The sequence below is a fragment of the Colossoma macropomum genome, unplaced genomic scaffold, assembly GCF_904425465.1.
Source record: "Colossoma macropomum unplaced genomic scaffold, Colossoma_macropomum, whole genome shotgun sequence".
NCBI classification, from domain to species: domain Eukaryota; kingdom Metazoa; phylum Chordata; class Actinopteri; order Characiformes; family Serrasalmidae; genus Colossoma; species Colossoma macropomum.
Genome location: NW_023494789.1, coordinates 48,768,681 through 48,784,400, shown reverse-complemented (window position 1 = coordinate 48,784,400; position 15,720 = coordinate 48,768,681). Strand labels below are relative to the sequence as shown.

Sequence of the window (15,720 nt, the reverse complement as noted above, 5' to 3'; positions counted from 1 at the left end):
AAATGCATGGAAACAGAGCATAGAAGACAGCTGATGAAATGTGGTGCAGAGCAAAAGAACGCAAAATCCTGATAGACTCCTTGGTGTTCTCACCTGGGATACCAAGACCTCGCTGTTCTTAAGCCACCTGTACACAGGCTGGGGTTTACCGTTAGTCCTGCACTCCCAGTGGAGATCATCCTCGATGGCCATATAAGCATCTCGCAGCGTCTGAGCCCAGTGTAGGTGCTCCACATCTACGACGAAGAGGTGGGAAACCCTCACTTTAGAGACCACTTTCTGTGAATACAAGCTAAGAACACCACAAACAAGAGTCTCTCTCTCGCCCTCTCTCTCCATTCCTCGCCTCCCTCTTGACAGCGCATGGTAAGTGCGCATGTTCGCTGCAGAAGGCTTTAGCCTTTTATAAACCAGCAAACAGTGAGGTTAATTGGTACACATTAATTCCAGATTATCCTGTCTTTATTGTGCCCTTTCTTGGTGTGAGCAAAATTGTTTTTCGCCGCCGACCTGACGACTCGTGCCGCAGCCATTTTAATTAGTCTGGCTCTGCTGACTGACAATAAGATGTATTCGTCCACAGGTTATTCATTATTCAGTGCCGGTTACCATGCCGTCCAGTTCCTGACACGCAATTAAAATTTCTTCTATTGATTCCCCTGCTGTAAAGGTAACAAACCAACAAAATGCCGTATTCAATAGACGAGATTAAGAAATATGTTTTGCATAACAGACTTGTAATTAATCCAAAGCATTCAGAATTGCTGACACTCCAGCTCCTCCACAAGACATATTCTACCAAATAAACACGTCTAATTTGCAGCCCTCGTTAGTTAAGTATCTGCTCTTCCTGCTACAAACCGTTCCTAAGCTACTCCTACCGTTGAATATGAGATGTCCTTTAGCGACGCTGCGGCCTCTGGAATTCTCCGCCACGCATTCATAAAAGCCGGCATCCTCTGGGCGGAAATAAGGTATCTCCAGGACGCCGTTGGAGTGATTGATTTTCATCTTTCCAGGAAAGGGGCTTCCGTCCGCTCGTCTCCAGGAGATGGAAGGCACTGGACTGACCACCAAACAAGCAGGTCATGTTAAATATCACTTAAAGAATAAGAGCAAAATTGAGCTTAAAAATGGTTTAACAGACATATAAGTGCACTGAGTTGTGTTGCTGTGACCGTGTAGCACTGACTGGTGTTCATCTCTGTAAGTACACACTATTATTATTAATAATTGCTATTCAATAACAATCTATTCAGTGTATAATAATATGTTAAACTACACATTTATTCATAATTTGAAGTATTTTGGGAATACTAAAAAGTTATGACATGGTATAAAATCATATATAGTCATTTCTTGTCATAAATAAATACATGAAATAAGTATGAATAGCTGCCTGATCAGCATGACTTAATCACTGCTTTTTGAATTTGAGACATTATGGATGTTAATATATGTTAATTATAAGTTCATTATGGATGTTGTACACCTTTTTCAATTATTATGACATTTTGTCATTTTTCAGCTTCCTACACATTGTTTGAAATCTATAGAATGTTAATATCATATTAGAATCGTTTTATACATGGATCTGTTTTATTGTTACCTCTGAATGCTACAGTATACAGAGTTATCAATTATTTTGGTACATCTATCTTAAATCTACACTCATTGGCCAATTAATGAGACACAACAAACACATAGGTGCACTTTGGGTAACACTTTCTTTAATAATACTCTTATTCTCCAGGGTAGATTTTGGTTTGTCCATCTGAATTTACATGCCCAAATCGTAAGGCAAATTAAGGTCAATTTTTATTGTATTTATTTATTTATTTTTTTTGTAAAAGCTCCCAAAATTAACAGTAAATGTGTTTTATGATCATACACATAATGCTATATGCTTACAACTTACTGCTGAAAGCCAACATTTTTTAATAAAAATAATGTTTACAGAGCAGATCCCTGAAGAGACGCCATCTGTTTATAGTTTATAGCCCAGATTTGTGGAAAAATGGGTCGACTTTCAGTAGAAAAAATCATTCATTCAATATTCAGCTTCTTTTATTATAAGGGTTTAAAATTACATCACCCATCTATTTGACTGGACAGTTACAGCTCTCATACGACCCCCACCTTTAGAATGTAGCTTATGAAATATGAAAGTTATGAAGTAAGGAATATGAAGAAGTGCGTTTTGGAACCACCGGTGGTCCCAAGGAGTTGAAAAGGTTATGTTCTAGCTATTATCTAGGTAAGCGTGAGGTGCTAAATAATAATTTTGAGTAAAATGGCGGTAACCTCTAAGGTACACTGACTAAATTACACTAAAATGCAAATAGAGTGTGAGGTACAACCTTCACAGTACTGTGTAATTATTTTGGGTTAAAAGGGTCAGGAAATTAATGATCTCTGCAAAAATTGTTTTAAATGCTGATATGCAGATGAGACCATTGTTTATTTTCCTGCTCCATCACCAATAGAGGCTCTTTTAAATTTACAGGGAACATTTGTGACTGTTCAGCACAATCTTAGCTCTCTGTGATTACATAAAATGATTACACACTGCTGGGCAGACCAATAGAATTAGATTCATCTCATAAATACTTGGGTTTTATGTTAGATGATAATCAGCCTTTTAAATTGCATGTTGAACAATTGATAAAGAAGTTAAAGTTGTCATTTTATTTTAGTTTTTGCTTGGCGTGAAGAAACTAGTTGGAGCTCCTTTCTACCTATTTTAGATTACAGTAGGACTCACTGGATGTTTATCATTCTCTATTAAAGCTTATAACAGGTGCTAGACATTCAACTCATCACTGTGAACTTTATGAAATGGTTGGATGGCCTTCACTTTCAGCGTGAAGACAAATTCATTGGATATTTTTTGTCTATTTGGTCAGCGTCCTTCATATTTGTCTGCATTCTTACCAACAAATAAGTTGTGGTAAAATTTACGTTCTAATAGTTCTATTCAGCTGGATGTTCCAACAGTACAGTCTGAATATGACGAGGCAGCTTTTAGTTACAGCGCTCCATCTGCATGAAACGATCTGCAGAAACATTTGAAACTGGACTGATCTATTTCCTAGACTGGTTTTGAGATCATTTTTGAATTATATCATCCTATTTGTTCCAGTTTTTTATTTGGTTTTGACTCAGATTTGATTTTGTTGGTTGTGGAGGTGTTTATTTGTTGATTATTTTGTGCTGCTTTATTGGCCAGGGCTGTCTTGTAAAAGAGATTTTTAATCTCAGTGTGATTTCCCATGTTAAATAAAGGTAAAAAAAAAAGACATAAAAAGATTTTACACTTTTTTACAAGGGTTTTATACAATACATATCTGTTTATTAGCTATTAACTAAACCGAATCTGGCTTAAAAAAAAACAATGATTCTCACTGTGGTTTTATTGGGTTCTTTACTGCAGAGAACAGAAAACTATGTTTGCATTTTGTATTGTCATTTTACACCATATGACCCGCTACGCTGAGATGTATCTGATTTACTTTCTTGCATTGAGTATGTCTGTAGTAACCACCTTACGAGGCATTTTTCTGTGTCCTTCATCAGCGTAATATCTAGAACCTGTTTGTAATTCAGTTAGTTAAACTGTCTTGGTAATTATCCTCATTTAACCCAAAATAATGACACATATCTTCAGGGATTATTACTCAGTTGATATCTAGAACCTGTTTTTTTGTAGTTCAGTTAGTTAAACCGTCTAAGCAATTATCATCATTTTACCCAAAATAATTACACATATCTTTGGGGATTATTACTCAGTTCATATCTGGAACCTGTTTGGCATTTCAAAGTATAAATTAGTTAAGCTTTCTTTGAACCATCAAGGTACCCAAAATAATGATATAGTAATCTAGACTGTACCTCACACTTACCTGGTTAATACCTAGAAATTAAGGGACTGTAAAAGAAAGTCTTACTGCACTTTGGGAGTTTTACTGTTACAGACTGTAGCCTATTTGTTCCTGCATAATTTATTAGCCCCCCACTACCCAGACATCAAAGGAAAGGGAGCAGCACGGGACCACCGCTGAGCAGATATGATTTGGGTGGTGGATCGTTCTCAGCTCAGCAGTGACATGGAGGAATGTTAGTGTATTGTACACTGGCACCAGTAAATAGAGTGTTTTTTAACACTTCACTGTCACCACTGGGTCAAGAATAATCCACTGACCAAAATGTCCAGCCAGTCAGAAGCTTATCACTGATGAATGATGAACAGAAATTGTGCATGAAAAAGATGGACTATACATGGAAACAATGTAACAAGACACACTATATGACCAAAAATATCCAGACAGCCCTTCTCATGAGTGAATTCAGCTACTTTAAGCAGCATTTAAAAGAATGTAACAAATTATCTATAGAAAATTATGAACCAATAGAACGAGATGCTCTGGAGCAGCTGCACACGAGCCTAAGATCACCATACCCAGGGCAAAATGTCGGCTAGAGGGGTATAAAGCACCCCAGCATTGGGCTGTGGAGCAGTGGAACTGTGTTTTCTGGAGCGATGGAGCTCCATCCAGTACCTTTGGGATGAGTTTAAGTTCCATCCGACATCAGTACCTGACCTCACTAATGCTCTTGTGGCTGAATGCAATCAAATCCTCACTGCAATGTTCTAGTGTAAAGCCTTTCCAGAAGAGTAGAGGCTGTTACTGCAGCAATGGAGGACAAACAAGGTAGCTGTACTGAGGAAACTGGCACTACAGCACTTTAATATTACAGTGAGTCATTTAAACCAGCAAAGCAAGTTTTAAACATTTCCTCTACATTCTGACCTACATGGCAAATTTGCACACTTTCGAAAGTGCCTGCCAGCTAAACCCACAGCTATTCATGCCTGACAGGCCTCCTGCAGCCCTTGCGTCCCCTGACACATTACCTGTAGACAATCGGAGGTCTCAACCTCCCACCCAACCCCTGAAACACGGGCTTCAGCTGTTTCTGCCATGATGAATGCCCCGTTCTCTCGCGCTAGCCGCATTTTCATAAGATTAAAGGAGGCTGTGTTTTCCTGAGACGTTTCTCTTAAATAAAGCGCTAAGATGTACTGCGTGCCATGTGTGCAGATCCCTTGCTGGCTACAGAGCTCTCTGGAGGTGAGATGGAGTCCAGATGCTAGACCTACTTTCCTAAAGCAAAGCACTCCAGCCTAACTGACGATCCTTTGGCCACATGGAGCGTTTCTTCAAACTGGACTTCAATCTTCGGCTCGTACTCTCCCATCACGGCTGCAAGAGGGGAAAAACAGGAAAAATTCAGTACAAATAAACCTCAGGCTTGATAATAATGGCATTATTGTTGCATCCTTAGGGCATTTTTCACTGCACAAAGTACTAGAACCTTTGGAACCAGAAAACTGGAACTGTGCTTTTTTCCACTGGCAATTGCCTCAGTACTGAAGGTTCTAGTTTTATGGTTCTGCGTGCTCAAGACTGGCACCAACAGGACCTAAAGCTACTCGAAGATGTTCTCTGCAGCTGAAGCCACAATTTAGCTAATTTTGTTCTCTTCCTGGTGAAGATAACGTCATCAAGACACGTTCTCATAGGTTTGTCACTGGACTTTGCCATTGGATGAACTGCGATGTAATTCGTAGACACTCTCAACAGTTTCTGTAGTCCACAGAAACAAGTTTCAAAAGGTATTAATTTCACATAAAACTAAGTGGTAGCTGATTGTTACAGATTAGTACAAGTTATAAATAATGATCATTTACACATATTAACATTTTGCACCCAGCCATCCAAAGGTTACTGAAGAAAGAAAGCATTTATGCGAAAATGAAACCAACTTTACCACTCAGGAAACTGCTTTACTTCCACGTTTTGGAACTGTTAGTTAATGTTAGCATTAAAACCTGGCAGGTTAACGTTAGAATACATTTGATTCATAGCTAGTCAAACTGTAAAAATGTATGTAACAAACGAGAATAAAACAGTTTCCAGATTGGTTTCCCGCTGTAAAACCAAAAACCAGAGCAAATGCTTGATTTAAATAGCTTTGGGAAAATGCAGCAGGTCTTAGTTCGGCCAATAAGAACAAAATATTACAAAAAATTTGATAGGCTGGCTGAATAAAAGACCGCTGGGGAGTCAATGTTCTTAGCTGGCAATAGATCTGTTCTTCACACATTTTCCCAAAATGAAAAACTGTACATGATTTATGTGATCCATTTATCATTGACTATGAATTTTGGTGAACTCTGACAAATTTGCACATATTCGGTAATCACTCTGTTTTATAAATGTACCTTTAACCTGATAGCTGTGCTTCTTTTCTGTAGTAATGGTATACAGTTACCCTTTTTTGTATCCTGATGTGACACCGTTGCATGTATTCCTTTACTACTGAACCCTGCCGATTAGTAGTGCAGTTGTTTGACCATTTGAAAACACCAGCAGCCCTTTACGTTGGTGTGAACTAGTAGTGGATGGTATGTTGAGTTTTAATTGCGTTATGCCACAAATAAATGCCAATACCCAGGCGTATAAACAGTGCAAACCACACTAACTTTATCCCATTTGTCAGGGATGTTTCAGTCACATTTCGAATAAAAATGAAAACACAGCAGATCCTGAATCAGCTCCCGCTGTCTAGTCTGCTCCATCTGAAGTAGCCTGCTTTGTTTTGAGGCAGCATAAAGGTTGGTCTTTTGGGGTGAGCCTCAGCCTGACATGGACACCAGACCTTTTATTCTAGCTTCTGTTTCCTCTTGTACAAACTGAGAAACTGCCTAACTTGGTCAGCAGCATCAGATGACACTGCAAAACTGTAATGACAGTAATGACCACGAATGACTGTACTATTTCCCAAATTCAAGCAGTGTCTGAGAGGTGAGTATGTCTTGAGAAATTAGACAAAACTAAAGCTGGTTTCTTATATGAATTTCCTGTTCCACCTTAAATGCTGCAGCTGTTCCACATCACACAGGTGCCAGAATTGACCTGCTGCTCCATTTAAAGCGCAACAGAATATCTGAACACAAAGCTTCCAAATAAGAAGCCAACTTCAGCCTCGTAGAAAATCAGAGGTGAATTACTATTTTGCACAATAACAATATTTCACATTTACTTTGGTAGATAAACATATTTCACATTAAAATGTGAAGGGTCATCCTGGAATAATAATCCACTGTTACAGTGGACCTACAAATAATGCACTGCAAATAGTTTCTTGTCAAGTGAAATTATCTTAATTCCATTCTAATCTATCTAATATTTGTAATTTTGAGATGGATGTTATCTTATTATAAGATTATCTAGCATATTTCTAGACATTTTATACTTGTTATCAGCAATTTTATCAAGTAAAGTAATGATCTCACTGTAGTGGCAGATAATTTATCTAGTTTTAAGCACATTTCTTAAAACAAGCAAATTATATTATAATTATATATATATATTATAAGCTATTATAGGTTTTAAGCTTATTATAAGATTATATATATATATATATATATATATATATATATATATATATAATCTTATGATAAGCTTAAAACAATCTCAACATGAGGAATATTAGATGTATTAATTAGATTTAAGATAGTTTCATTTGCCAATATACACTTTTTGCAATGTAGGTTTAATCAAGCAGCTAAAATGGTAATTTGGGAAAAAATATCATTATATTTAAGGTACATTTAAAGTTAAGAACATTTCTTCCTTCAGTTATAAGTATATTTAAGTCTATATAGTTAGCACTTTGGAGATTTGGGGGTCTTCATATGATAGCAAGAACGTGCACGGCACAGGACTATGTAGAAGAGACAGTCTGAGTCTGTGAGTAAAAGATGTGTATCTGTGTGTGTGTGTGTGTGTGTGTGTGTGTGTGCTTCTGTTTGTGAGGACGGCTGTGTCCCACCAGGACGTACAAATGCTAAACAGAAGCAGTTTCTCAGTCAGCCATGAATGCACCGACACACACACACACACACACACAGCTGAGAGGCTGCAGAAACACAAATGCTGTGGCTCCAAGCGGTGACAAAACAAACATGGTCACGCTCAAGCCAATTGATTCATGTCTGGTAGGGTTTTCGCTGTGCTAGCTGACTGCCCAGGATAAAGCAGTTAGCCCACTGAGGACCCTCACCGTCTCTGCGCAGCACCACCGGGGTCGGTGAGCTGTACACAGTGGCGTTGGTCATCATGTTCTTCACCACGCAGGTGTAGTTCCCCACGTCTGACGGCTCCACCTTCGCAATGTACAGGTTTCCCGTCCTCTGAGACACGAAGCGCCGATTATCTCTGATGAGGACGCTGGGACGGCCGTTATAGATCCACGAGTATCTGATCTCTGGTGAAAAAAAAAAACACATAAAACTTTACTACATGCGTATTTGATACATCTAAAATATCAGATATTAGAGCTTGGCGATACGGCAAAAATGTAAGTCATTATCATGATACACGGAATATCACAATACATTTTTCTGACATCTGATAAGTTGGAAGAGACAAAGCAGTGGCACATTTAAAAATGTCCATCAAAGACTATGAATACAATCATTTCACACACTGATCTGCACTAAATCCATTTAAACAGGACTAATAATGCTTCTTGGTAGTAAAACATGCAGTTGGGAAGTGTTTTTAAGTATTGACAATACAGAGAAAAGCATATTGTGACATGTTGGGACATAATATACCACAATAACAATAAACACTGTCATACTGCCCAGCCTTGATCAATATGTTATAAGAAGCCATTTAGTGAATAATAAATTTAATTAAATTTCCTAATATGCTGAACATTAGTCTAAAGGAGCTTTACTGAAACCAGACAGGTACTGAGACTCAAAAGAAGAACCCCCCTTAAGAGCATGAGGAAGAATCATGGGGAGGATACAAGACTAAGAAGGACAGATTCCCTAAGAACATGAGGAAGAACTACTGAGAGGAAGCAAGACTAAAAAGGAGACCTTCCCTAGGAACAGAAGGAAGAGTCATTGACAGGAATCAGGTCTCAAAAGGAGACCCTTTCTAAGAGCATGAGGAAGAACCACTGAAAAGAACAGAGACCCAAAAGAATAGCTTTCTAAAGAGCATAAGGAAGAACCACTAAGAGGACCCAAGACTCAAAAGGAGAAACAGCATGAGGAAGAACTACTGAGAGAAAGCAAGACTTAGTAGCCTGTAGAGCAGCCCCCATCATGTGCACCATCTACAGAGGTACCCTCGAGAGCATCCTGACCAGCTGCATCACCGCGTGGTATGGCGCCTGCGCCGTGTCCTGCCGCAAGACACTCCAGTGCATCATGAAAGCAGCTGAGAAGATTGTTGGCACCTCCCTCCCCTCCCTCCAAGAGATATACAGCTCCCGTCTCACCAGAAAAGCCCTCTGCATGGCAGGTGATCCCACTCACCCACTACAGAGCTTCTTCAGCCTGCTGCCTTCAGGGAGGAGACTGCGGAGTCTCCGGGCCAGGACCAGCAGACTGGGGCACAGCTACATCCACCAGGCTGTCAGGATGCTCAGCTCTCTCCCTACTTTGCCCCCCACCTTCTGCCTCCCCCCCCCCACACACACACACAAAGATTGGACCCAAACACAGGTTCCTGACCCCCACTCCCCAATACTGAACTCTGACAGCACTGGTCAAACACAGGTTCCTGACCCCCACTCCCCAATACTGAACTCTGACAGCACTGGTCAAACACAGGTTCCTGACCCCCACTCCCCAATACTGAACTCTGACAGCACTGGTCAAACACAGGTTCCTGACCCCCACTCCCCAATACTGAACTTTGACAGCACTGGTCAAACACAGGTTCCTGACCCCCACTCCCCAATACTGCACTCTGACAGCACTGGTCAAACACAGGTTCCTGACCCCCACTCCCCAATACTGCACTCTGACCTTCTCAGGGACTGTTACGCACCCATCACTTTCTGTTACGCACTCATCACTTTAACTGCTCCCATAAGCTCATTCTAATTACACTACTGTTTATATTTGCACTATTTATACCCACAGACCTTAATCTGTACTTGCCTTATGTCACTTTAGTGTTCATTTCAGGACCCTCTTATATTTATATTATTTTTTTCATTTTATTATTCTATTTTTCTACAATTAGGGTTTATTTTGTTTATGATTAGTGATTAGTGTTTACACCATGGGGTCTGAAAGTAACACAAGGAGCAGAGACTCAAATAAATACATACATACATACATACATCATCTAAACCGCTTATCCTACTGGGTCGCGGTGGGGTGCTGGAGCCTATCCCAGCTGTCATTGGGCGGAAGGCAGGATACACCCGTATCCATCACAGGGCTCACACCTAGGGGCAATTCAGCATGTCCAATTGGCCTGACTGCATGTTTTTGGACCGTGGGAGGAAACCGGTGTACCCGGAGGAAACCCACGCAGACACGGGGAGAACATGCAGACTCCACACAGAAATGACCCCGGTCGCCCAGCCGGGAATCGAACCCAGGCCATTCTTGCTGTGAGGTGACAGCGCTACCCACTGCGCCACCGTGCCAGCCCATATATATATCTTCAGTCTAAATAGTTAACTTTACACTGTCTAAAGAGTGTCACCAGGAATTTCTCTTCTTTACCTCCCAGATCCTTTTGTCAGTAGTCACAGTAGCCCAGTAAAGACAACGGGTGCATTTGAGTAAAGCAGATATCACGCATATCTCCATAATTATTGCCACAGAGATATGCTTATTTGCTTATCACAGATATCAGAGGTTTACTGGGAATTATTTAAGTAAATTATATGCAGATCACAGGTTCATTAAGACACTAGATCCATAACAATGAGCTACACTGTGTTAAGAATTGCTCATATTTTAGTCATTTAAGATCATTAATTATACATTTTACATCACTGTAAATGATACACATTAAAGTCTAATTGGACAGGTATTAATACTAACATAGATATTACTATGGTACAGTATAGGGTGTGATATGAACAGTTTTCTACCGATACCGATAGCGTTGTAGCCAAGACCACCAGAGTAGATCAAGATATTTTTTTAAAGTAAAAAAATTAAAGAAGAAAGGAGAAGAACTGATGTTTTGTGGTTTATCATAAAATTTATATCATGATCAATATATCATTAAATAACACATAATCTACCACATTATTAATCATTGTTATATTATAGTCCTACTTTGCATTGTAACTTTGGAAGCAGATGATGGTTGTTTTCTGTCTTTTTCTCTGAAATTTATTCAGAATCTCCAAAGTCAACTGAATATAAATATATGCATACATACAGTTAAGCATCGCTGAATGAATCAGTTAGATTCTCAACTAGCAGCGAACAGATTTTATTCAAACATGTAGCAGGGGTCTCAAACTCAAATCACCTGGGGGCCACTAGCCAGGTGGTCTTCTCCCAGAGGGGTTAGTAGAAAAAAAGCAGGAAAAAAATTTCCTGTATTTTAATTGAAGCACATCTTAGTCAATGTTGATTAGCAAGTCTTCTGTCACAACAAACCTCAACTACTACTACTGATGATGATTATAATCATTATTATTATTATTGTAGTAGGATGAACACAGCAATAAACATTTTAGTGATCATTTGAATTCATTTAACATATTTAAAGGTAGAATTGCACGGGACTCTTATTATGATAGCGGTGGCATTTCTGTTGAATGCAAGTGAAGGTTTTGTGATTGAAGTTCTGTGAATGGAGAGCAGTTATCACTGAGTTCTCAGTGGATTTGATTAATAATTCTGTTAATTTCTTAATTCTGACAGGCTGCATCTACCACTGTTTTATGAATTAATTCATTAATTCATTAAAGAATGATAGAAAAAGGCTCAGTTTCCAGTTACTTCAGATGGAGGCATCATACTCAGCTGGTATCAAGACTGAGATCGGGCTCGAGTTTTACAACACTAGATACCAATACTGATTATAAGGAGGTGAAAGTTTTGATCACTGTTGACATCAGTCGATGTGGTCAAATGCTTTAGTTGAATGATTGTATTTGGAAACTTTTACCACTGGAAAACTTTAATGATGTTCTTTAGGTTACTTCATAAAATGTTAAACAAAATGATATTTGTTTTTGGGAAAAAAACACATCTAGCACAACATCAAACTGATGGTGAGGAGAGAAGAACTCCAACCAGACTGCACTAAGGCTACTGTAAAGCCTGCAGCTGTGTTTCGTACAATGATGTCACTGAGCTTGATGGGATCATGAACTCAGGAGTGCAAAGGCATGTTTGATGCATATCTGCAAAAAAAAAAAAAAACTGCAATAATAACTGTCTGAAACTCACCAGCCACTTTTTGAAATACAACTCTGTCAAACAGGAAATTACAGTCTTAGAATGGCTGTGTAAAATAAATCTCTGTTGGCCCAAAACCTCACATCTTACAGGAGGAGGAAAAAACATTCTTAACCTTCTGTGTGTGCCAAAATAATTTGGAACAATTATATTTTTCATACAATGTAGGTAAACCTACAATGAAGGAAAACTGATATTTTTAAAATTTGTCCAAAAATGAAAAGCTGCAAAAATAAAACTAAAATAAAAACTAAAAGCAAAATGTTTTCGTTCTGACAGCAACAAAATGCCACTTGGTTTAACGTTTTATTTCTTAACACATTTTTTAAGTATTGCAAATCACTTGTGTGTATATATATATATGTCACAGCTGGTGGTGGTGCTTCCCAGCATGCTTAGCAACTTTTTATTTCATTAGCTCTTAACATCATTATTTATTTATTTTTGCATCAAAATCAAAGTCATGTACTGCCATGTACAAGACCTTCACATCAACACTGACTCATTACTGTGGAAGAGCCTTAGCTAGAACCTTAAAAGTCAACAGTTTTCGACAGCGACACTTAAAAAGGAAGCAGGAATCAAGACCTCCCACTTCTCTACAAATGAAAAACCCTCAATATGTACACAAGCACCGGTGGAACATTAGATAAGCACAAATAAAGTCAGTAGCAGGTCTGCATGTTTACATTTGCTTTGCGAAACATAAACACGCCATTACAATAGTGCTTTCAATCACGAGCAACCTCTCGTAGAGGAGCACGTAAAAGCTACAATGGTAAACATAACAAGAAGCACTGCTTATATGAATGCCTGAGTAGATCTGCCACATTCAATACAGGCCTAACGTTCTGTCTAATCACAGTGCAGTGATAGGCCTGATGGAGGTGGCGCATTTTTCTAGTGCAGCAATCATGCTAGAAGTGTAAATCTAATTCAGTTTGATTTGTTAGGAGCTTTCTACAACAGACACTGTCCCAGTGAAATGCAGGTCCAGATTGCAAACGTCAACGCTGAAGGTGATAACGGAAGGAAAAACTTGGTAAAAGCACAAGGAAAACGGGAAACAATACTCATTCTAGCCAATTCTATTGGAAACACCTTGTAGGTCCACCTTGCTGGTGTATAGTTATAGACTTTGGTAACATTACATTTGGATAGTCCACTTTAGATACTTTGTAGATACTTAATTTACTTTCAAGTTACATTCTTTAACTCTAAACCTGCTCTAATCCTAACTCTAACCTTAACCTCAACCCAACACCTAAACCCAGCCCTAACCCTGGTCCAAAACCTAACCCTAACCCCGCCACTCTTTAGAATCAACTGAGTTTCAACAGATAGTTTGTTAACACTTTGAACATCTATAGATCATCTATAGGGGACAATAGTGGACTATCCAAATAAAGTGAGACCAAAGATATCTTAGCAAGTGAAAACATCTTAAATCTAATCAATATGTCTAATATTTCTCACTATGAAATTGTGAGATTACCGTATTGTAAGATTATTTCCCCATTTTTCTAGACTTTTTAATATTTACTATTTTAAGTAAATTTATCTAGTGAAATGGTCTTCTTCCCTTGGCAGAGCATTTTACTTATTTCAAGAAATAATGCTTGAAATAAAGAAAATGAACTGCAAATGAAAAAACTTTCCAAATAAAATGACTTAAAACAAGTAAAATACATCTAGAAATAAGATGAATCTCGTAATATTCTTAAAAACGATCTCATGATGAGAAATATTTGATATATTGTCTAGATTTAAGATGTTTTCACTTGCTAAGATTTCATTTTTTTGCAGTGTATCTGTTTCCCTGCAGCTTCTAGCTGAGATCTTCAACTCCAGACCTCAAATCCAACATGCAGCTGCCCAGTCAGTTCCATTAAAAGTTCAATTAACAGAAGTGATCTCAAAATCCAAGACTGGGATATGGCTGGGAAAATGGATTGAACCTTTGGAAAAGGTCCAGAGTCAAACAGCTCTGCTCTAGCTCTTCATCAATGGTCAGTTCCTAGCTGCAGTGTCCAGATATTTGTGGATAGTGGTCTACTCTCACTGGCAGTGACACTGGTCTATATAACAACCCAGCAACACTGCTGGGACTGATCCACTGGTGCAAACACTACCATGTCACTGCTGTGCTGAGAATGGACCACAACTAAGAGAGGTCCACCGCCACTGACTGTTCAGTTTCTGGCCATAGAAGGTCAACAGCATCCCTGAAACAGCAAAGATGAATGTATATAGGACTACATATACTGTAGCTGAGCTGTAATTGTACACCTACGTAGTAGACCTGTATGGTAAGTGGACCTCAGAGTGTCCAGTGAGTGGAAGTAACAATAAAAGGTAATAGAGTTGCTCGTTCAGTCTCTTGTCATCTGAAGGCTTGACTATTCCAACCTGCTCCTGACTCGCCTTGGTACCATTTTACAATAAGATCATGCTTATAAAGGGTTTATAAATGGCAGTATAAAACATTAATAAAGGGGAACAGTGACCTGTTGCTTGTGAACCCACATTCATCTATACTGTTAAACCCTCTGGTCTTGCTGGTTAACTGTTGGTTTCATCAGATATTCATATTCATCATATATAACAGCTCACTGTTTACATTTATTAACTTTCACAATGTTTGTAACCTAATTAATAGCCAGTAATATAAGGTGGTACCTTCATATCACATTCCCTTCACTGATTTCCTGTAGATTTAAAACCTGGATGTTTGCCTACAAAGCCAAAAATGGACAAGATCCTTAAAAGTGGCTACCAAATCTGTCAAAGCTCTTAAATAAACTGCATATATATTAAGCTCAAGTTAGCTTCTTATTCGCCAGCTACTCATTTGAATTTTCCGTTCCACCTTAAATGGTGCTACAGTTACACTGAGCTGCCTTAAACATAGAACGAATTTTGAAAGTTGGCAAATTTAAAGCCAACATTGGCTTACCTCAATAAATGCATCAGTCTACCTCAATAAATGCATCAATTTACCTCAATAAATGCATCAATTTACTTCAATAAATGCATCAATTTACTTCAATAAATGCATCAATTTACCTCAATAAATGCATCAATTTACCTCAATAAATGCATCAATTTACCTCAATAAATGCATCAATTTACTTCAATAAATGCATCAATTTACCTCAATAAATGCATCAATTTACCTCAATAAATGCATCAATTTACTTCAATAAATGCATCAATTTACCTCAATAAATGCATCAATTTACTTCAATAAATGCATCAATTTACTTCAATAAATGCATCAATTTACCTCAATAAATGCATCAATTTACCTCAATAAATGCATCAATCTACCTCAATAAATGCATCAATTTGCCCTTAATAAATTGAGATGTTTAACCATTATAGAGCAGCTAATGTGCAGCACAGTGAAG

The 15,720-nt window shown here is 38.4% G+C and overlaps 1 protein-coding gene across 2 annotated transcripts in view; it reads right to left on the bottom strand.

The window, feature by feature from the left end:
• Positions 1-15,720, bottom strand: part of LOC118807609 (contactin-4) — a 90,371-nt gene that overhangs the window by 59,730 nt on the left and 14,921 nt on the right. The window contains exons 4-7 of one of the 2 annotated variants that reach the window (XM_036569645.1): positions 8,131-8,334; positions 5,162-5,264; positions 876-1,066; positions 94-236 (exon numbers count right to left, since the gene is read on the bottom strand). In XM_036569645.1, the coding sequence (XP_036425538.1) occupies positions 94-236; positions 876-1,066; positions 5,162-5,264; positions 8,131-8,334 (641 nt within the window). The remainder of the gene's footprint in view (positions 1-93; positions 237-875; positions 1,067-5,161; positions 5,265-8,130; positions 8,335-15,720) is intronic. The other variant, XM_036569646.1, reaches the window with a different exon arrangement.